The sequence below is a fragment of the Eubalaena glacialis genome, chromosome 15 (genome assembly GCF_028564815.1).
Source record: "Eubalaena glacialis isolate mEubGla1 chromosome 15, mEubGla1.1.hap2.+ XY, whole genome shotgun sequence".
Classification (NCBI taxonomy): Eukaryota; Metazoa; Chordata; class Mammalia; order Artiodactyla; family Balaenidae; genus Eubalaena; species Eubalaena glacialis.
The window spans coordinates 41,271,518-41,293,894 of NC_083730.1; the positions used below are offsets into that span (position 1 = coordinate 41,271,518).

Genomic DNA, 22,377 nt, shown 5'->3' on the forward strand with positions numbered 1-22,377 from the left:
CGGAGCAGCAGGATGCCTGCCCGAGTCCTGCCCAAAAGGCAGGTGTTCGCAGGGGGTCCCACCCTGCAGTTTCGTCCCTTCCAGCTTCCCAGGAGCCCAGCCACTCCCCAAGGAGTCCTCCTAGTGCTTCCCCAGGCACCACTCCACGGAGCTAAAAGCCCGCCCTATCCTCTAACCAAAGCATTTGCTTAATTTACACATCTGTGAAGCATCCTCCATCTACCCTGTGCGGGCTGCTGCAGCCGTCCCTCCGGGGATCCTCACCGCTCCCACCAGGTTTAGACTGAGGCTGGCGGTGGCCGGGCCTTCCAGGCCACACCTTCCTCTCATGCTCGACTCTGCTCTGCCCTCGGCCCCCTGGCATCTCTGCCTCACTCTCCCGCTCACTTTCTCAGTCCCACCTCCCTCTCTCTGTCTCTCTCTCTCTCTCTCTCTCTCTGTCTGTCTCTCTCTCCTTCATCTCTCTCCTGCTCTGCTCCCCGACTTTATCTCACATTTAGAGTCTTTTGCAGAACAATTAAAACAAGAGAAAGTCAACCACTTTGCTTTCTTGCTTTCATCCCCGTTTTGGGGGGGTGGGGGCAGCCCCTGCTGGGATGCAGGCCTGGACCGGATCCTTATAGGTGCTCTGCGTGCCTGCAGTCCTAGGACTCCAACCCTGTCTTCCGAGGGGCTCACACTCCACAGCCCCTCTCCACCTCCTTGCTTCAATTCTCCCCTCCTCACCCCATGTCCTACATCCTCTACACCTGGCCTTATGCAGACTCTGGGCAAACAGGAAGAGGGTTCCAGTGGGTGGAGTGGAATCTGGGGCTACAGGCACTGACAGGATAGGGAAGGGCACCTCCCCTCTCAGAGCCTTCAAAATGGGGGAAGGACTGCTGCATGCACCCCTTGGGGATGAAATCCAGGAGGCTGCAAGGCCACTTGCAGGCTGGGCTGCCAGGGCGAGTCCCCCTCTCCAGCCATGTGCCCCTCATCTGTCACACGGGAGCAGTGACAGCTCCTGTCTTCAGATTCACGAGTGGCTGTGCGCCTCTGCAAACCCTTTGCCAGAGTGTGACGCGGGGTCAGCGCACGGAGAGCAGACACATCAGAAACTACAGAAAGCTGTGCAAATGTACCTGGCGATGCGGCCCTTGTTAGCTCCAAGGGCAAGAATTTTCATGCCTCACACCAGAGCCTCTCCTTGTCGCAGCAAGGACCAGTTCTTCCAGAGTCTAACTGTAGTTCCTCCTGCTGCAGCCAAGGAATACTGCCATCTTTCCGTACCTGCCTAGAAAGCAGATGGCCCACATTTGGGTCTTAAAAACAGCCCCAGGAGCCACTGTCCTCCACATTACCACTTTTTTCCTCTGCCCCTCAGCACCCCAGGGCTCAGCCACAGCTGAAGTCACTTGTCCTGTGTCCCAGGGGCTGCTTGTAGGGGGTCCTCCAACAGTCTGTCCTTGGCACCAGCTTCCTGGGACCCCATGGGGCAGGCAAGTTGGGGAAATGTGCCCCTTGATGATCTGGCTTTTACCTGGCACTTCCTCTGGGCGCCTGGCCCCGGGCTGGGCACCACCTGCCCTTGCAGGACTCAACCTCTCTGGGGAGATTCAGGAATGAACTATCTCGAGCAGGCAGTTGCTAAACAGTGTGGGTCCGACAGACAGTTCTGAGCAGTGGCTGGTTAGAGAAAGAGCAAAATGGGTGGCAGGGCCAAGGGGTTGGTCTGGGGAGATCTAATGAGCTTCCCGGAGAAGGGCCTCTTAGGTAGAAGTCTTTGAAGGACGGGTAGGAGTTGAGGTGGAGGGACACCATTCTCGGCAAGGGGAACATTCTCAGTGTGGGTAAAGGAGGGAGGGACAAACCATGGTGAGGGGCAGCCTGGCAGGAGTGAAAGGTGAGGGTCTGGGGAGTGGGAGGCTGGATGGGATCTGCTTAACACACATGCAGCCACCAGCTTGTCTGCACACATATTCCAGGGGAGCCAGAGTTTGCAGGGCATGGAGTGTGGGCTGTGCCCAGGGGATCATGGCAGGAGGAGGATGCCGTGTGCAGGATAGCCACCCCGTGTACACGCGCAGGTGCCAGGCCTGCAGTCAGGCGGTCCCTTTCTGCCCCCCTCACACACACACACACACACACACACACACACACACACACAGAGCACAGGCGCGCGCACGCGCGCGCGCTCCCCGCCCCCAAAGGAAGGGGGCAGGCGCGGAGGCTGAACACAAAGCCCAGCCTGGCCCAAACCCACAGCGCTGAACCTTAGGCTGCACCTGGGCGCCATCTGGTGGTTCTGTGGAACTCTGCACCCTCTGAGGTTTCAGGCTTCTTGGAGCCTTTGGGACGTCACACAGAGAAGTGACATCCCTGGCCCTCACACACAGAATTATCAATGGCCGTTCATGACACAGTGGCCCCACCCAAATGCACACAGGGCCTCACAATAAAACTCCAGCAGATACATATGGACACATACAGTCATTCCCATTCACACTTCTTTTTACTCTTGTCACCAAATAAAATTTTTAGGAAGTAAGGACAGAAAGCACTATTCATAGCCCAGCACAAACATAACCACAGCGAATACCTTCTGTGTGTTTCCACTCAGCCTTGGTCTGTTTTCAGCACATTGTTCATTCTCTCCTGTGGTCATACTGCACACGGTTTCAGGCTCTCACATCTAGCTGTGTCCACATGGTTCCAGGACCTCCTCCTTTGATGTGAGCCTTGGGATGCTTCCACAGGCAGCCCCTGCTGGCATGCATGCTCACACAGACACACAGACACCCTGGGGGCCACATGGGGGACAGGACACTCAGTGCCCATCACGTAGTCCATCACATGCTACAACCCAAAGGGCTTCCTCTCGCTAATAGGAATGGTAAAATGAAACACACTCTCTTGCCTTGGTTTTGAATTTTTTTTGAAAAAAAACTTTTATTTTTTTTAAACATCTTTATTGGAGTATAATTGCTTTACAATGCTGTGTTAGTTTCTGCTGTATAACAAAGTGAATCAGCTATACATATACATATATCCCCATATCCCCTCCCTCCTGCGTCTCCCTCCCACCCTCCCTATCCCACCCCTCTAGGTGGTCACAAAGCACTGAGCTGATCTCCCTGTGCTATGTGGCTGCTTCCCACTGGCTATCTATTTTATATTTGGTAGTGTATATATGTCCATGCCACTCTCTCACTTCATCCCAGCTTACCCTTCCCAATCCCGCTGTCCTCAAGTCCATTCTCTACGTCAGCATCTTTGTTCCTGTCCTGACCCTGGGTTCTTCAGAACCATTTCTTTTTTTTTTTAGATTCCATATATGTGTGTTAGCATACAGTATTCGTTTTTCTCTTTCTGACTTACTTCACTCTGTATGACTGACTCTAGGTCCATCCACCTCACTACAAATAACTCCATTTCGTTTCTTTTTATGGCTGAGTAATCTTCCAGAGTCCAGAGGATAGGATTCTATCCTGCATTTTCAAGTCCATGAAACTGGAGCACAGAGAGGTTAAGTGTCTAAGTTAAGGTCACACAGCTAGTCACGGCAGAGCCAGTTGTGCTGTTCCCGTAACATCACACAAACAGAAAGGCTGTAGGGGGCTGCCCATGCCATGTGGTGTGAGGGGCCCCAAGAAGGCTCCACCTCACCCAAAATGTCCCCTGCCTGTCCCAGCATTCAGAATTCCACCATTAGCAATTTCCCTTTGAATTAAGCCATATCCTATATTTATAAAATGCAGTGGTGGTGGTGATGGTGACAGTAATAGAGGTGGTGACACTGGTGATGGTGACAGTTGTGACAGTGGTGATGGTGACAGTGATGGTTTTCAGACATATTTGTCACTAACAAGGGCAGGGGGTCAGGGTAAAATACAGTCAGGCATTGCAGGGGATAAACTTATTTCTACTTCACAACTTTTCTAGAAGAACCGAACCAAGAATTCTGCACTGTGGCCTGGGAGACCCAGAAATGTGTGGAGCAATCTTTCTTCCTGGCAGATTTGGACACGAGCATTCTTCTGTCACTGAGTGAAAAACCCCTTCACTTTGTGACAAGCCACTTGTGCTAAAGACGTGGCGGTGAGGGGCGGGGGGGGGGGTGATGGAAAAACGGCGTCCAGGGATCCCACACCTGAGTTCCAGCCGTCTTGAGGAGTTGGCGTGGGAAGCAGCAGTAACTGAGGGAGTGTCCTAAAAGGGGCACTTTCTCCCTAGGTCCTCTGAGAACAAGGCAGGGTTGAAATCAAATGGAGGGATGAAGGAATGAGTGAAGGAATGAATGAATGCTGTCAGGAGCAGCTTCTTTCTGGCTGCACTTGTTGAATTCAGAGGCAGGGAATGAAACCGGACCCAGCCTCAGGGGAGCCAGGTCTCTGGGGGAACAGGCTGCTGGAGAGGGGCTTTGTGAGGGCACAGAGCTTCCCCAGGGAAGCTCTGAGGCCAGGACATCTCAGGAAGGAGCCTTTCTTAAATCAGGCTCTAATGGTGGGGTGAATCCCGAAGAGGGGGCGTGGGATTCAAGATGCGGGGTGGGGGGTATCCCCATCTCTCTACCACGTCCTCCCCTCTGGACACTGGGGCCCAGGCCAGCTCTGCATGCACCGTCAGCCTCCGGTCCACCAGACCAGGGGCCACTGCATTCCCCTTCCTAATCAGCACTCTGAGCCCCTGAGACCGAGGCGATGCTGCCGGGTGAGTGCAAAGGGATGCAGGGAGAAGGAAGATATCCGACGGGCGGACAGACACCGCCAGGCCAGAGAGCCAGGGGGAGCAGTGATGCAGCCAGGGCCAGGGAGACACAATAAGATGGAGAGAAATGAAGCGGGACTCCGCCCGAAGCCTGGGGTTGCGGGGCCAGTCCAGAGGGTCAGCCGTGGGGGTCAAAGGGTGACAGCTCTGGCATTTCGAAGGGCACCCGGGGGCCAGCGCCTGCCTTGATGAGACCTCGGGAGCTCGATAGACTTTCCAAACCTAATTAGTGTTTAATGGTCTGGAGAGACGCCGCATCCGCCGTCACCAGCCGCACCACGCCGTCCGGCTTCAGATTCTTAATTAACCTTTAAGGAGATGATCCGCTGTGGCCGCCTCCGAGAGGCCATGTCCATCCCCGTTCTCGCGCGCCAGGGCCCACGGCTCTCCAGGCAGAGCGAAGTGCCCCACGCGCGAGTCTGAGGGTGACTCCAGCCCCCCGATTTGAATCAGGCTTTCGAAACTGCTCTGGAGCACTCATCCCACAGAAGCTGCCAACTCAGAACCACCGCAAGTCTAGGGGAGGTAGCGCTGTGCACACTTAGGGTAAAGGAAAGAAGAGCCGCAGATATCTGCCGCGGCCGATAGGGGGCGCGCAACCTGGCAGGGAGCCTCCCACCCCCACCCCAGTGAGGCATGTGACGTCGAGGCAGCCGGAGGGGTGGGGCGCCGTCAGACTAACAGGGACCTGTCCCCTTGTGAGGAGTTGGGCTTTAGCCTCTGGGCAGGGGGAGTCTCTGAGGTATCCCCAGCGGCTCGTGGTTCAGAATCATGCTGCTTCCTGCAAGGAATGTGGGACGACGCAAAAGGAGGGGACAATCCAGTTAGAGGTCCTCCAGTTAGAGGACAATCCAGTTAGAGGCGGTGCCTGGAATAGGGTTGGATTCCAACCTGCGGGTGCAGAAGGTATTGGAGGGTGTGAGCCTGGCCCCTGGGCGGCGGCAGTGATGTTCCTAAAGCCAGACAACCCAGGGAGGGAGTCAGGCTTTGGGCTGGAGGTCACGCGTACCTGTGGGACAGCCAAGGGCCAAAGACCAAGAGAATCCAGAATGCAAAGGGAAAGAGGGTGGGGATGGCGAGGGGGATTTGGGGATTGCCTCCATGGGGCGCAAGTTGAAGAGAAAGGGATGGGCAAAGTCTCTGAGGGGGGAGCAGGGGAGGGGTAAGGGCCCAGCGGCACCTGGGAGAACCCCGCCCCCTCCCCCCCCCCCGCCCCGCAGTTCAGGGGACAGGGACCAACAAGCAGAGGAGGGCACAGTGCAGGCAAGGAGGGGACAGCAGCGTGGAGAGTGAGCCCATGCACTCCAGCACCCCACCCACACACACCTCACCGCCCACACGGCACACGCACACACACACTGACAACCACACACCCACAACACCGGCACCACGCCCTCCCGGTCACCCGCTCCCTCCGCACCCCTGCCTCCTCGCACACGCACTCACGTGTCCACCCCCGCCAAGCCCTTCAGCCCCCACGCACACGCGATCACACTCACGCCTAAGCCTGACACACTCGTGGGCAGTGCCCGTGACCCAGAGACCCTGGCGTGTTCCAGGAGGAGGGCCGTGATCGATGCTTATTAATGAAGCTGCCCCGGAGATGGCTAATTGATGGCGGTGCGCGGCTGTTGTCTGGAATTTAACCTGATTCATCATTTAGCCTGTTGGAGGCTGGAGAGCTGTGTTAATTAATGCCAGGAAAACAGACTTGGATGAGCTGGCGGTGCAGCCTCATATTAGAAAACCGAGAGCAAGGGGCAGAGGGAGGCGGTGGGGGCAGGGGGGAGAGAGAGAGAAGGAATGATTAAATCTAAAGCCCAGAGACAAATTCCAAAAAGCCGATGTCGGTGCTGTTTCTAGGATGACTCAGGTTTGCGCTTGGCTGGCATCGTCAGGCTATGGTGTGGGATTGAGAGCAATTTCCTCTAGATTTGTCATTTATGCGGTGTGGGCTTTGTTTTTTCCTTTATCTTGTGTGGGGACTGTCCCTCCAGGCCCGAGACTGAGCCCTAAGAGACAGGGAGGAGGGCTCCCGGGTTGGGGGAGGGCGGTGGGAAAGGCCCCCTTCTGCTCATGGAGGGGGCTGAGCCTGGCAACAGGGTCCAGGGTCCAGGGTCCAGGGCAGCCTGGTGGGGCAGGTGGTGGAGGAGGACTCAGTGCATCTGACTCAGGGGCAGGCTGAAGGGAGATGGGGAGAAGCAGAAGGGAAGGTGGGCTGTGGGACACATAGACGAGGGTCTCCATCCAGCCCCCCGGGGCCAGGGTGCCCACTCCCCTTCTCGGCTTGTTAGGAGGCTCAGAGTCTAAATGAAGAAGGCAGTGGTTCCACTGTGGCCTGGGAAAGGTCACACCCAGCTGGAGAGCACTGCCGCCCCCCCGCAGGCGCAGAGCCCCACAGCCAAGGGCCCTAGGGAGGCATGAGCGCTCGTGGTGGGATGGAAGAAACAGGTTCTCAGGTCCACGTAGCTGAGGGCAGCCTTGGAAGGTGGGCTTGCCTTGCCCTGTGGAGCTCTGGTACCGGGGCTGGTGAGAGGAAAGGGGAGGGGGTTTCGGGCTGGAAACACATCCTCTCTCGTCACTAGAGCTGGCCAGAGTGGAACTGGGACACCCGTGCAGGCGGCGCTCCCTCTGTGGTGTGGGAGCAGGTACGGAAGAGCCGGCGCCCGAGACGAGGAAGGGACTTCCAGGTGGTGGGTGGCTAGGCCCTGCCAAGTGCGGGGCTGTGGGGCTGGGCGTTTGGGGGATCGGTTCTGCTGCTGTGCTGAGAGCAGAAGTCACCCTGCGTAGCTGGCGTCCAGGAAGGGTGGGCCTGAACGCCTTTCAGCCAGGCCCTTCTGCAGACTGGGTGGTGCACTCCCCCCAGGGAAGGATTGCTGTGCCATCCTCGTGCCAGGGAACAGGGCACAGCGAGGGCAGAGCCGGGGCAGGTGGAGGAGAGGCTTTGGGGGGATGAGGAGCAGGGAGGGGAAAGGCCAGAGAGCATAGCTGTTGTTTGTTTCTTGAGCACTTACTAGGTGCCAGGCACTGTGCTAAGAGCATTACCCGAGCTATCACTCCCACGGGGTTCTCCACACCCCCTCTGAGATGTGACCCTAAGAGGTCAAGTAACTGCCCCACCTCACATGCACAAGTAGGTGGCAGAGATGGGACTGAAATCCAGGCCTCCCAACTAAATCGGGACTCGTTTCATCCAGAATTATCTATCCACTGCTGTTTTAAAAAAAAATCACACACCCCCACCCTGAAGAGGGTTAGCGACCCAGCCTGGCCATGCAGGCTAATGAGCTTCGTTTCCACGGCAGCAGATCTTAATTAGGACCACAAGGGTCCGCCCGCCCTTGCCAGGGCAGCTCTGGCACGTTAGTGGGAGTGGATGAGAAGGACATGGGGCTTGGAGACAAAGAGACAGGCTGCCCTTGGCCGCGTGGATCTGGGAAGCCCTTGACTGCCAGGTAGGGGCTGAGCCCAGCGGCACTATTCCATCTCCAGGATTCCATCTCCTTACCTGCCACAGCCCCGAGAAGCTTCCACCCACGTACATGGGGCCCAATCCCAGCCCCGTGGCAATGGGGGGGACAAGGAAAACTAAAAGGCTGACTGGGGATCCTCCCTTCTGGAAACAAGCAGAAGAGACCTTTGACCGGCCCAGGGAAGGGGGCACCTCCTTTGTTTGTATCCAGTGGGTAAGGGGAAAGCATTCTGTAAACTTAGATGCCAGAGAGCAGAGAGGGTGGAGGTTGGGAGAGGGATGGGAGAGGGAGAGAGGAGAGAAGAGAGAAGGGGAGGGGGCCGCCCCAGGCAGTCCCACCAATAGGCTCCATCAGCGCTGCCGCTGTTGGCTGGACACTGCAGAGCAGAGCATCCTGTTGCATAGCAACTGCCTGGGGCCTTGTTTGTGGGGCTGGACCACAGAGGATGTACGGGCTGCAGAGGCCCCCATGCCCTGCTCCACCCCCGCACCGCGGGCATCAAGCTCCCCACCCCACCTGCCTACAGGTGGGGAGGGGACCAGATGCCAAGATAGTGCTGGCCGTTCCTGATCTAAACGTTCACCCTCGACCAGGCTCCACTGCCCCAAGCCTGCTTGCTCTTTCTAAATGTGGCTCTAGCGGAATGCTGTTCCTGCCAAAAACTGACAGGGGACACCACTGCCCACTGCACAGGCTCAGACCCTCCAGGGGCCACACCAGGGCCCCTGCCTCCACCCGACCTGCCTGCACATCACACTCTGAGACTTTCCTCACACTCTGTGACACCCTGCTGGCTCTTCCCTCAACTCACCTACGTTGTCCGTGGTTATGCCTGCCAGCCAACCCCCTCCACATCCTCCTCACCCCGTGAGTTTGCTCACCGGGCTCATCTGGTGTCAGAGAGGATGGAAGGACATAGCCAAGTCGTGCGGTCAGTGCAAGGTCTGGAGTTGCGAAGGACTCGATAACTGTCACCTGCCACAGTCACTCATGCCTCCCCATCCTCCATCCAGGCACACGGCAGAGGCCATGCAGGTCCACCCACTCTCCTGTCCTGATGGTCATTAAGACAGTCAGGCCTCTGTGCTGCTTCTCAGCCGCCTTCCTTCATCCCCTTGAGGGCCACTTTTGACAGCAGCTGACTGAAGGAATCTAGAGGCCATGACTGGCAGAGTGACAGATGTGACTGGGGGGACCCATACCAAAGCCTCGCTGGAGGGGGGCACAAGGGCTTAGGACTCTGCCCTTCAGACCAATGAGAGGAGGTGAGGATGAAGGGGAAGAAGGGGAAGGATGAGGGTGAGATGCCTCTGTGGGTGATCCAGAGGTGACCTCAAGTGTTTTGCCAAGGGACCGACAGAGGGCCTTGGCTGGCAGGCACCCCCCTTCCACCACTTCAGGGGCAGCTCCGAGCTGGACCATCTAAATGAGGAGAGGGGTGAAGAGCTGACAGGGCCTACATGCCTGACCCAACAAGCATCAGATGGCCTCCTGGATGCGGGGAATGGGAGCAGAACCAGATTTATTAAAAATCTTATCTGGAGGGTTTGCATTTCAATGCGCTGTGGATTTGCATATTTTAACAATAACCTCCAGGTTCTTCCGTCTGGTCTGCGCTCACTGGCTGTCTCTCTAAACCATGATCACTGGTTCAGTAAACCCTTCCTAATCCGAAGGTACAACATCGCCACTTTGCTGGAGGAGGGAGGGTTAAAGGGCCTTTCTCTCTGGACCAGAAATAGGGCTGTTCAGCAGGTGACCACTTCTGGCCTCTGGACACTCCTGCCACCAGACCGTGGCTGAGGCAGGAGGGAACGATGCCAGTGACAGGCACAATAGAGGATTCAGTCATCCATTTGGTCAGTGAGCATTTATTGAACACCTACGGTGTACCGGGTGCCACGCCCGACTCTGGGTGTGCAGTGGGAACAGAACAGGTGTGGACCTTCCCTCGTAAAGAGGAGACAAATATTAAACAAATAAATCCACAACTTGAGAACCATAATGGCTTATCACTGTCCCAAATTGTGGCAAGGCAATGAAGGAAAGAATGGGGAGCTTGAAGGGACCCCTAGTTTACTGCAAGGCCAGGGGGATGCTGAGACCTGAGGGAGGCGTGGGTGGCAGCTGAGCAGAGAAGGGAGCAAGCGCGCTGTACCCACAGCAGTCTCGGGACCTGCCCTCAGGCCCTGGGTGCAGCACCGCCAGCTGGCCTGGCCAGGGTCACCTCGGAGTCTGGCCCGTGGTGGGGGAGTGCCTCCAGCAAAGGCACATGTCACTCTGCCGTCATTGCCGGGGAGTCCTTAAGTCAAAACTTTATGACGACAGCAAACGGGATTCCTTGAATTTCTAACCCCACTCTATGGAGTGAACCTTACACAATTTATTAAGGAGGTGATTAAAACAATATATTTACAACAAGCTACAAATAATGTGCGCTGCTTCTGCCATTCCCCTTCGATCCCTTCTCTCTGGGGGACTGGGGGGGGGCCCGGCAGCAGGGGTTCATCCTTTCCTTCCAAGGTTACTAAGGACCCACTGTGCACAGCCCAGGGAATCCAGCAGGGCCCAGGATTCAGAATCTGCCCTCCTGGGGCTTTAAACAAACAATTTCTCCATTAATTAATTTGTTCATTATGAATTGCTAAGTGCCATGAAGACAAAATCCTGGTGGAGGGCAGGGTCACTGGAGAGCCGCCCACCTGTGGTCCCCATGCTCTCATTAGTGAGTTCTCTTCTCTATCTGTATCAGATGGTTGCATCCTCACCACCAGCCTTTTACACCAAAGTCTGGAAATTCTCAGTCTATCCTCCCAAACTTGCCCAAAGTTCACCTTTAAAAGATAAATCTTGGGACTTCCCTGGTGGCGCAATGGTTAAGAATCCTCCTGCCAAGGCAGGAGACACGGGTTCCATCCCTGGTATGGGAAGATTCCACATGCCGCGGAGCAACTAAGCCCATGCGCCACAACTACTGAGCCCCCGTGCTGCAACTACTGAAGCCCGAGCGCCTAGAGCCCGTGCTCCGCAACAAGACAAGCCATCACAATGAGAAGTCCGCGCACCGCAACGAAGAGTAGCCCCCGCTCTCTGCAACTAGAGAAAGCCTGCACACAGCAACGAAGACCCAACGCAGCCAAAAATAAATACATAAATAAATAAATTTATTAAAAAAAATTTTTTTTTAAAGATAAATCTTTGAGTACCATTCTCTGTTTCAGGAGCTTGTGCACAGTTCCACCTGAAAACACCTGATGGTCAAGGATATGTCTGATGCCTGGAGCTGGTGGATAGAGATAAGCTTGCAGGATGATGGGGACCCAGAAAGGCATCATGGTCAGGGCAAGTTCATGCGCAGGCCCCCTGTGCTGTCACACAGGGCCCCACACTCAGAAGGGTCCCATGCTTAGGGTTTAGTGCTCTGCAGTTGCCACCTTGAAATTCTTAAAATTTTATCTTTGAACTTGTGTTTCATAAGTGAAGTCTGTGGCATGAAGGAGCCCATGTAGGGGGCTTGGGGCCTCTGCTTATGATCGGTTTTGCCTCCCACCGCCTGCCTGATCCATATACATCCTGGTCCCCACGTGCAATCACTCTGCCGTCTAGACCAGCCAGCAACGGCCTGGGTGGGGTTTAGGGAGGATCGGGTGGGGCCCACTTTCCCTGTGGTACCCCAGGCTGGCAGCGCTGTGGCATGTCTGTCTGGTCAACAGAGGCATTGTCTTAGCAGGGGTGAGCATCTTGCCCAGCTGACAAATGCATCCCTGGCACAGCATTTACAATACCCTTGAGGATCACCTGCCCACTGTGGGTTAGGTCAGGGGGTACCATGGGCACAAGTGAAGTCTGGCTTTACTTCCCAGGGCCCACCCTTGGCTGGATTGTACCAGGTCAGTCTGTAGTCAGTGGAAGAAAGAACCCAGCAGTCCTCAGGCCCAGCCTGCCCCCCATGTTGCAGGGCAGGGCTCTGGGTACCTGGGAGGGTCTCCATGCCTGAGGAGACCCTCTCTTTCTTCTTAACCTTCCTGAGTCTGGCTTGCATTTCTCTCCTCTGGCCAGCTCCAGGCACCCTCCAGGCATGAGTCACAAAAACGAATTGTATAATTTTGGTGATTCTGCATAGGCGTTAAATGTTCTGATGTTTGCACTTAAAACTGGCATCACACAAAATAAAGATGAATGGTAGAATCCATGCTAATAATTTAAAATTTATATTTTTCTTTACTTAAAATGACATCCAATAGCAGGTAAAAAAAAATACCATGACAAGTGAAGAAAGATAGAGACCATGAAAGAAAGGGAAAGCTTTATATTTTAGTGCTTTAATGATGCTTTTTTCCTTGCTTTTTGAACAGGGGGCCTTGCAAATTATGTCTCTCTTCCCAGAGCAGCAATGCCACTGAAGATGGGGCACAGATGTCCCAACAGGTCCAGAACGCAGGGTCTGCTGCCTCACCATTTCCATGACCGTCGTGTGTGCTGGGGTGGGGGGCAGACAGCATGAAAGCTGAGTTCTCTGGGGGGCTGAGAAGAAACAGCAGGACAGATGAAGAGTAGGGGCCAGGCTCTGAGGAGTGAGTGGGCGCACAGAGCTAAGAACTGCTCCAGTGCAGACTGCAGGTTTGAACACAAGAAGGATCAGCGTTTCCAGATTACTGCATGGTTTGGGGAGATGCGAGCCCTCCTGGTGAGCAGAAAACGGGGTATCACCAGACACCCACACATCCCAAAAGGAGCCGGAAAGGACCCTCAGCTTTGAGGTTTGGACACCCACCCTGGAAGTACATCTGGGGGCTCAGCTGCCGGCTGGAGAGCACGCTGGCCATCTCCATAGGCCACCCCCAGTAACCCTGCCACCCCAACTGTCCTCCCCCTCCCCCTCCCCAGCCCCGTGCAGGGCATTGGTCCAGACCTTCCTGAGGCATTTCTGGGTCACAGACTGACAAACAACATGGAAGCTGACGTTTGTTGGGAGCACTGCACTCGTTTCCTCCCTCATCTCGGTTAATCCCAACACCCAACCTGAATGAATTGTTTCATGATGTCTGTGATGTCACACAAGTACTACTCAAGCGTGAGCATGGGTGCATGTGTGCATACACACACAAACACACACACACACATACTCCAGGGGAGCTCAGTCCTGAGTTAGGGTCTGGGGGTCTGTGAGTGGGAAATCAGGTCCCTGCTCTTGCTTGAGAAACAAGTGTCTCTCTGTCGCAGTCACGCGCGCACACACGCACGCACACACACACACACACACTGAGAAAGAGAGAGAGTGGTATAGGGCCATGTGTGGCTGGGGGGCTGAGAGATAACCAAGGAAGTCTTATTGGAAGGGCAGGAAGTCTTACTGAGGAAGAGGAGGGTTTGGATGGCCTTTGAGGAGTGACAGGGAACTTCCCAGGCTCTCTCTGAGAGGCAGCTCTGGGTCAGCTCACTGGGGCCCGGTGTGAAGCAGGGGGCTTAGGGTCAAACCGGGGCTGAGAAGACAGGTGGAGGGGGACCCAGCTCCAGGGGGAAGGGCCCCAAGTGATCCTGCGGGCAGCAAGGGCTGTCCCCAGTGAAGCAGGGGCGAGTTCCGGACGCCCCCAGGGCTCACCCTGGCACTGGCTTAGGCAGGTGCCAGGCAGTGAGGGACAGAGGGGGCTCAGCCACCCCCCAAAACCTCCATGCCAGCCCTCAGGAAGGTGATTGCAGCAGAAGGGAACCCAAGTGAAGACAGTCCCTCTCTGGTCTGGTGGCAGAACACATGTGGGCGCTCAGGGACCAGGGGCCCCCTCCGCAGGCTGGGCCTGCTCTGGTGGGGTTTCATTCCAGCCTCAGGGAGCCCCTCGCAGGGCCGGGGAGAAGAGACACACAGACAAGAGAATGGCTCTCACACAGGAACAAGCCCAGGGGCACAGCCCAGGTTGTACCAGGAGGACAAGGAAAGCGGTAACTGGAACCACGAGGGTTAATCAGGGTCAGCTTCCCAGATGCGGAGGGACGGCCCTGCACCCTGTCCCACAGGGGGCAGCAGAGACCTGCAGACCCCTGTGGGAGGGAGACGTGGCCCCCGGAGCAGAGATGGGAGGGGATGTTGGGAGGGGGAGAGGGAGTCAAGAAAGAGCCAGCTGGCCTGTCCATCAGTCTGTCTGTCTGCCCACTGGCCACAGGCCTCTCCTTACGCGGGAAGCCACGCTGGACAGACAGGTGAAGCCTTTGGACCAGATCAATCATTGTATTTATTCTAATTGTATCGTAATCGTCCCCAAGGAACCCAGTTCAAATGAGCTTGACATTATTAAAATTTTAATGCCCAGTTTTCATAGCTGAATGAATATTTAAAGGGTATGTCCCAGCTTAAGTTATGATGATGAAGAAATTAATGGAATGTCTTGTTTAATGCATGGGTATGTGTTGATGCAAAAAGTGGCAGAGATGGGGAGGAGGAGGGGAGGCAGGGCCAGGGCAGAAGGGGCCTGGGAGGGAAGGAGGCCCCGCCACCCACCACTGGCTGCAGCAGGGAGCAGAGGGCCCCAGTCCTAGGCCAGGACCACTCGCTCCCCCTGAGGGGCCCCCGGGGCTGGAAGCAGGAACACAGTCAATGACAAAGGAAGTTAGTGATGTCCCCAGAGGGCTGACCCCAGAAGCCTGAGGGTGGCTTCAGGGAGCTGTTCCTGACCCAGGGAAGGCGGCCCAGCTCAGGCACCTGGAGGCACAACCAGGGCTGAAGGCCACAGGGGAACATGGGGATGCTGATGACCTAGCCCCCAGGCCCAGGCCCAGGCCCAGGCCCTCCCAGAAGGATAATACGGTGGCTGAGAGGGACGGGATGGCTGCACAGAGGAGCAAGGGATGGGTTAAAGGAAAGGCACAAAGAAATGGGCCCCAGCATCCTCGACATTCACCTGCAGGGGATGCCCTGGGGCTCATGTGGCCAAGAGGTCCTGAGGAAAGTTAGAAGACGGGCAAGGAGATGGCAACTGCCCCTCCCACCTTCCTACCAGTATCCTCTCTCCCCTTCTTCACCGTTCCTGCCTCACTGCCCATCTCTGCGGCATGGTCTGCCCTCTGCTCCCCAGGATGTAAGCAGGCCTGGGCGAGGCTAGATGGGGCTGGAGTCTGGAAGAGGGAAGAGAAACACGGGCCGAAGGAGGGAGATCTCCTTTCAGGCCCGAGGCATCTGTATAGAGCCTGCTCTACCTAAGAAATCTTCCCAGCTGAGCCTGACACTTTATTTCTGCTGAGAATTAAGAAAGCACGGGATTTCTTTCTCTCTCCATCTATCCTGGCACCACCCAGACAGCCCTGCAAAGGCTGTATGGACTCTGACCATCCCTAGATAATAACAGGACATGAAATATGACCCCAGGAGCCACAGGTCCATGGGAACCAGGTCAATTCTGCTCCATTGTGGGTGCCCAGACCATGGCTGAGGGCAGGTGGGAGGCTAGATGAGCCCCTGGGTCCCCACTGCCAGGAGCCCAGTGATGGAGGAGGTCTGGGAGCACCGTCCAGGGCTGGCCTGGTCAGGGAGGGCTTGCTGAGGGGTGGGGGGTGGAACTGAGGGGAATCAGGCCTAAGTCCGTGAGCCTGGGGCAGAGCATTCACGAGTGCCCAGGTGTCAAGGACAGTGGGACAGTGGCTGGCTGCCTGAGGGTGACATGCCCCAGGGTGGAAGGCTCCATGCACAGGCAGATTCCATTTGCCTTGTTTAATTTACCATGGAAAATGGGTCCCATTATAACAGAAACAGTTCTACCCCAGCCCTTGTCCATCCATAGGACTCACCCCCTCTGCTCTCCATAGAGATTTGCCGTGGGACTCAGAAACAAGGTGCCAGGGAAGGCATCCTCCCAGGGTCCCTGCCCTTCCTCCCAACATTGCCTCTAAGCATTCGGGGTCTGCCTGGGCCTGCTCTGGCCCCAGGGATGGAGCCTCCTCTGCGGCCTCCTCCTTCCCTCGTCTCCACAGCAGCAGAGCCCAGCTGAGCCTGGTTCACACTCCTCTGCCTGCCCCTCCTCACGCCCCACTCCTTACTGGGGAAGCCTGAATCAGCCCACCACTCACCCCCTTCCCCACACTCTGTTTTGAACTTTCCTGGACCTTTCCTAAGCCTGTCATGTCTGGTTCCCAGAATCTCCCGAACATGTAGGCTGGTGTCAAGAGTCCTGGGTTCATCTTGATCACCGTTTACCACCTGTGTGATCTCAAGCTAGTTTCTTAACCTCTCTGAAACTCCATTTCCTTGGTTAAAGATTATCTATTTGCACACATCCTAGGGAAAGTGATGATAATCCAACAATATAATTTTGTAGCAGCTGTTCGTGTTCCTGTAGGTGTAGCAGTGCGGTGCCCCCCTTGCAACTCAATTCCCAACTTGACTGTACATTCTATATGGAAAAGGGAGAATTCCTGCAGGACCCTTCCCCCTGGAGTACCAGGAAGGCTTCAGGGTCAAGGGCCAAAGGCTGGTGGGGGTATGGGAAAAGAGCTCAGAGGCCAAAGGAACAGATGCGGGAGGAAAGTGCCTGGTCGTGAGGAATGGAATGATGCAAGAGGCGGTGGGGGCCAGATTTGGGGGACCAGGCTGGGGAGGTTGTATTCGATTTGGTGGCCCAATTGCCCCTTGCCAGATGGACATCTTCCCTTGGCCCCCTCCTTTTAGAGCAGCTTTGGGGTCAAATGAGATGAAATATAGGAAGTCCAACCCACCTTATCAATGTTAGCACCGTGCCTACCCCCCACCCTGGCTGCATCCTGGATCTGCCACTCCTCCAAGCTTGGCTTTTCATTGGCAAGAGAGAGAGAATAATCCCTCCCTGGAGCATTATAATAATTACATAAGCAAGAAAGCCATAGAAATATACCCAGGAGAATACAATGGCCAGAACTGGGTCCAGGTCAGCCATGGGGTCTTTCTGGAGTACGAGACTATTGCAGCTTTGGGGGAGACTAGGAGGAAGGGGTGTTCCAAAAGGGAGGGACAGCCTAGGGAAGGGCTGGATGTGGAGTCTCCGAAGACCCAGAACGGGAACCCGAGAGTACAGCCCTTCTCCCACAGCCAGATGCAAGCTCAGCCTTCTGGACCCTTCGCTCAAGGACTGGAAAGGAGGTGGTCTATGGGGGAGCCAGGACCCCCGAAATGAAGCTGGGAATTTCCTTATGTCCCTCTTCCTTCTCCCTGTTAATTGGAGGTTCCCGTAAAACCACACCTTCCTCCGCAGGCAGAGCGTACATACCAAGTACCTTCATTTCCCTCAACTCCATAAGGGGTGCCGAGTGGGGACCTCCTGGCAAACAATGGCACCCGGACCCCCTCTTAGTGGACTGGCCCCCCAGAATCCTATCTTACCCCCGGGCCACCTGTGCTTCCTTTTCGTCTGTTCTGTGCCCTGCCTCCCGCCTCTGTCCTTCCTTGCGTGGCTCTGCCCTTCCCCTGGCCTCATCTTCACCTTGCTGAGTCACGGGCACCCACACTCCCCCACCCATCGTCTTGACGCAACCAAAACTCACTTCGAATCCTAGACCAGAAGGAAGCTTGTGACTGGCTAGTCCAGCCTCCATACACAAGGGGAACTGGCAACGGAAAGTCACCTGGTGAAGGACAAAAGCCCAAAAATAGCCCTGGCGGACCCAGGTTCCCAGGTATATCTTGCCACAAGGTGGCCCCGCCTCAGCTTCTCCATCTATAAAATGGGGGCATTTAGTACCTGCGCTGCCTGCCTCTCAGGGTTTGTTTGTGAGAGAAATGCAAATAGAGTAAGGGATAAGAGAGGTACAGGACAAGCAAAAGCACTGGCAAAGACATAAAATACAATTCCATTTGCGTGATTCCTACCATTTTTATTGTTTGAAATATCCTCAGGGCCTGAGAGCCCACCCTATGCCTCCGGCATCCGGAGGATGAAAAACAGGCTGCGGAGCCCCAGATCCTTGGAGTTCAGAGCCCCCTAGTGGCCTGAATGAGGCATTGAAACGGATCCTCCAGAGAGGCCGGCGGCTAAAAGGCTGGGGGCGTCAGGCCGTGCCTGGTGTCGTCCTGGCACCCAGACACCACGTGAGACAAGTAGCTGTGCCCACTCCACATACACCCCGAGGGGACAGCCTGGCCGCAGTCAGGAGCCCCAGCCCTGAGTTCTGCTCCAACAAGGAGCTGGGTGGTCCAGAGCCTCAGGCACCCCTGGGACCCACAGCCAGCGTCTGCAGGATACTGCAGGGATGGGGTGCAACTCACTGCCATGACCCAACCTGGGCAGGAGTTAGTCTTCGGCCAGAGACCAGCTAGTTTCAGCAAAGCGATCTGTCTCCAGGGTGGGCCAGAGAGGGGACCCCTCAGATTCCAGTATCACAGCAAGTCCTGCTCAAAGTTGGGAGACGGACCACGGGAGGTCCCTCTCAGGATTGGAGGTCTCCAATCCTGAGAAACCCTCCTGAAATCAGGGGACCCTGGGGACCACATTGGGGAGGGGAGGTGGGTGGGGCTTTAGTGAAGACCCGCTCGTTTGCAGCTGCGCGGGTGCGCGGGTGTACGTGTCGGTGGTGTGGTCCGTGTGCTATGTCCCCGTGAATGCCTGCGTGCCTTCGGGCGCAGGTGTGTCTGCGCTAACACTGCCCCCCTGTGCTCTGTTGCAGATGAACCGGCCGATCCAGGTGAAGCCAGCGGACAGCGAGAGCCGAGGAGGTAGTAGCTGCCTGCGCCAGCCCCCTTCACGTGAGGGCCCACTTGTCTCTGCCCCTCCCCCTCCCTCCTTTCCTTCCCTCCCCGCTTCCCTCCCCCTGATGCAGCGTTGCAGCAACTCCCTGCCGCCTCCCCCTGCCCCCTGGGGACCTCATGGCCCCGGGTTGGGACAGGGCTTTGGAGCCCTGGGTGACGGATGTGGGGACAGAGTAAAGACGATGGGGGAGAATTGGGGTCTGCCATATGCTGCGGTTCCTTCCTTCCCATGAGTAAACAAGTAGGATGTCCTGGGCACTCCACTGCCCCCTGTAAGACACCCAAAAGGGTAGGCCCACCTCTGTGTCACCAAGGAAAACCCCACTGGGATGGGACTGGACTAGTTGAAAGGGTGCCAGGCTGGGAGGGAGGAAATGTGTTTCAGTCCTGCCCTGGGAAGGCTCAGGTGAGAGTGGGTGAATCTGAGGGGGGCTGCCCACTGGGGGGTGGAGCTGCTGAAGTCAAGATCCTGGACCTACATACAGATGGACAGGCAGATGTCTGGAAGGGGAGAGAGCCTCACCCCCAGACTCAGGCCTCTGTGCCCCAAGGGGAGGCTCTGTTTCGTCCACCAGCGGGGGCCTCCCCACACCCCACTGCACACAGAGGCTTGACCAGGCCAGGCTCTGGCTCCTCTGCCAAGCACCCACCCTCCAGGCTTCTGGCCCGGGTGTCCGTGCCCACACCATGCCCAAGCCAGTGCCCTCTGCCCTTGGGCTCTCCCTGGCTAGGCCGGAACACTCACTCGCATCTCAGCTCAACCGGGCGGGCGCTGAGGAACTTCTCTCTCCCTCCCCCTCTGCCACCCCCCCAATTTTCCAGGAAATTAAGAGCGAAAAATAGGCAAAAGCTATTTGCAAATTCAGAGTCAAGGTTCTTGTCCTGAGGAAACTGTAGTGTGGCCACAGGTGGCCTGCCCACCCCTGGGACCTGTGGTCCCTCCAGCACAGGCCTCTGCCCTCTGGGCCCCAACAGGGCCTCCACCCTGGCACAAGGCCTCTGTGGCTCTGGGGCCCTCCTGACCCAGGCCTCGAATCCCACCCAACAAGCCCAGCTGCCCAAAGGGGCCCCGTGCCCCAGGGCACAGGCGCGCCTCCCTGTGGCCCTCTGAGAGCTCCCCATCCCGAGGACCCCGATCATGGGGGCGGGTTGGTTGAAGAGTAAAAATGGTTCAGGTGTGAAGGGCTCGTGCTGCAGACTACACCTGGGTCATGCTGCTTGCTCCCGCCCCTCTCCTGGCAGTCCAGTTACTTGGTTTTCTCTGCACACAGAGGCTCCTCAAACACCCAGGGCCAGGCCCCCTGCCCTGGCGGAGAGAGGCGTGCGGTCTGGCCTCACGCAGGTGCCCTCGGTGACACAGGGCAGAGGCAGGGCCTCTCCCAGAGACTGTCTCCGGGAGAAAGCACTGGCAGGACCTGGCCCCCAGGTCACCTGTCAGGCAGTGACTCACCTGCAATGTCCTGTCCGTGTGGCAGGGCCAGGAGGCAGCAGAGACCCCTGGCTTTGGTGGGGAGGGAGCTCGGACGGTAAGTGGCACCTGTGGTCCCAGAGGAGGGGTCCCGGAGGTGGGGGCAGCCAGAGACCTCGGAGGACGTGGCACCTGAGCTGCCTTGAAGGAGGGGATATTCCCCACCTGGAGAAGTCGGGGTGTCATGAAGAAGGCCTAGTTTAATCCAGGACGGGAGCAGGGTGTCGGGAAGCCTGCTGCCAGCGAGGCCGCGCTGCGCTCTAATGCAAACCGTTTCTCCCCTCACTGGCCTTGGAGGCAGTAGCTCTCCGACTTCAAGTTGCTAACCTCATCTCCTTTCTCCCATATATCTCCTGCGCTGACACTTGCCCCAAACCAGATTAATCAGCTTTTTTATTCTTCCTGCAGTAGAAAGGGGGGAAAAGAGAGCCAAACCTAAACATCTATCTATTAATTGCATATTCAATATTAAACAGGGAGATGATCCTGAGTCAGCATCATAACCAAGCTATTTGAAAAAAAAAAGAAAGTTTAAAATAATTTAATATCCATTAAATACTTCTTCAGTGGGGGGAGGGGATGGGGGAGAGGTGAACATTAAAAAAGATGAAAGAAATGGGAAGAGGAGAAGGGTATGGAAGGCAGGGGTGGGAGTGGAAGGGGCGGGGGAGGAACACGATGGGAAAGGAAGAGCCCAGAAAGGTGAAGGGAAAGGGGCAGAAGGAGGAGGGAGGCCTGGGAGAAAGTGGGTTGAGGGGAAGGTGGCAGGGATCTGGGAAGACTTGGGGGCACAGCTGGGAGGAGAAAGGAGGGGCAGGAAGAGGAAGTGGCCCCAGAGGGAGAGGTGGGTCTGCCCCACCCTGGCTCTCCTCATCCCGGATTACACAGGCTAGGTGCTTGGCTGGAGCTCCCCAGGAAGAGTACAGGACGGCAGCTCTTGTTCTGGTCCTGGGTTCTAGTCCCATCTTTGTCCAGAATGAGCTCTGGCCCAGACACTGCTTCTCTGGGCCTCCACCCCCTCACCCAGGGATGGGAGATCTCACTATCCAGGAAAGCTGCTGTTTACAGAGCACCCACTGAGGGCTGGGATTTGATTTGATTTCATTTGATTTGATTTGATTTGGTCACACCACACAGCCTGTGGGACCTTAGTTCCCCAACCAGGGATTGAACCCAGGCCCTCAGCAGTGAGAGCACAGAGTCTTAACCTCCGGACTGCCAGGGAATTCCTGAGGGCTGGGACTTTAAACAAATACGTTTAATCCATACAAAAACTTTGGGAGGTGGAAGTTATTGGCCCCACTTAAAGGTACAAACCAAGGCACAGAGAGGCTAAGTAACTTGTTTCAGGTCACACAGCTAGGTGGTGGCAGAGCCAGAATTCAAAGCCCTGCCTGTCAGTAACCAGCACCCAGGTGCTCTGCATTCCTCTGACTCCTAGGATAGTCTTTCGGACTCAGGGGACAGTGGGAAGGTGCTGCAGGCATTTGTCATACCTCTAGGGCTATTCTCAAGGTAAATGAGGGGAGGGGAACAGAGTCCCAGGTGAGGGAGGCAGGGCCAGGCTAGACGAGGAGCTCCCGGACCTACCCATAAGACGTGAGAGACCAGGGCTGCAGGGGTCAGAGAAGAGAGAACCCACTGTGGCCTGGAGCAAGCAGGGAGGGCTTCCTGGAGGAGGTGAAAACTGGACCAAGAGGTGTAGACTTGGTAGGAGACAGTGAGAGCCCAAAGTGAAAATGGGACCCTGAACACAAGGCCAAGGGGTTGCACTTGTCTCCATCAGAAGCAGGAGCCACTGACCCTGTGAAGGACCAGGCAAAGAGAGGGCATCACAGCTGTAACATCCCTGGGCAGGAAGAGAGGAGACAGCACCTGATACCACCACCAACAGCCAGGGCTGCAGCTAGGTGGGGAAAGAAAACCAAAGGAGAAAGAGCCTCCTCAGACCCAAACCGCTGCAAGGAGGATCCTGTTAACCCCAC

The 22,377-nt window shown here is 56.3% G+C and overlaps 1 protein-coding gene across 50 annotated transcripts in view; it reads left to right on the forward strand.

Annotated features, from left to right (window-relative positions):
- CELF4 (CUGBP Elav-like family member 4) overlaps positions 1-22,377 on the forward strand; it is a 292,879-nt gene that overhangs the window by 201,569 nt on the left and 68,933 nt on the right. For 29 of the 50 annotated variants that reach the window (XM_061169034.1, XM_061169046.1, XM_061169038.1 and 26 more), the window contains exon 3: positions 18,843-18,891. In XM_061169034.1, coding sequence (XP_061025017.1) covers positions 18,843-18,891 — 49 coding nt within the window. Of the gene's footprint in view, positions 1-18,842; positions 18,922-22,377 lie in introns of all 50 variants that reach the window. The other 21 variants (XM_061169077.1, XM_061169030.1, XM_061169031.1 and 18 more) reach the window with 1 other exon arrangement.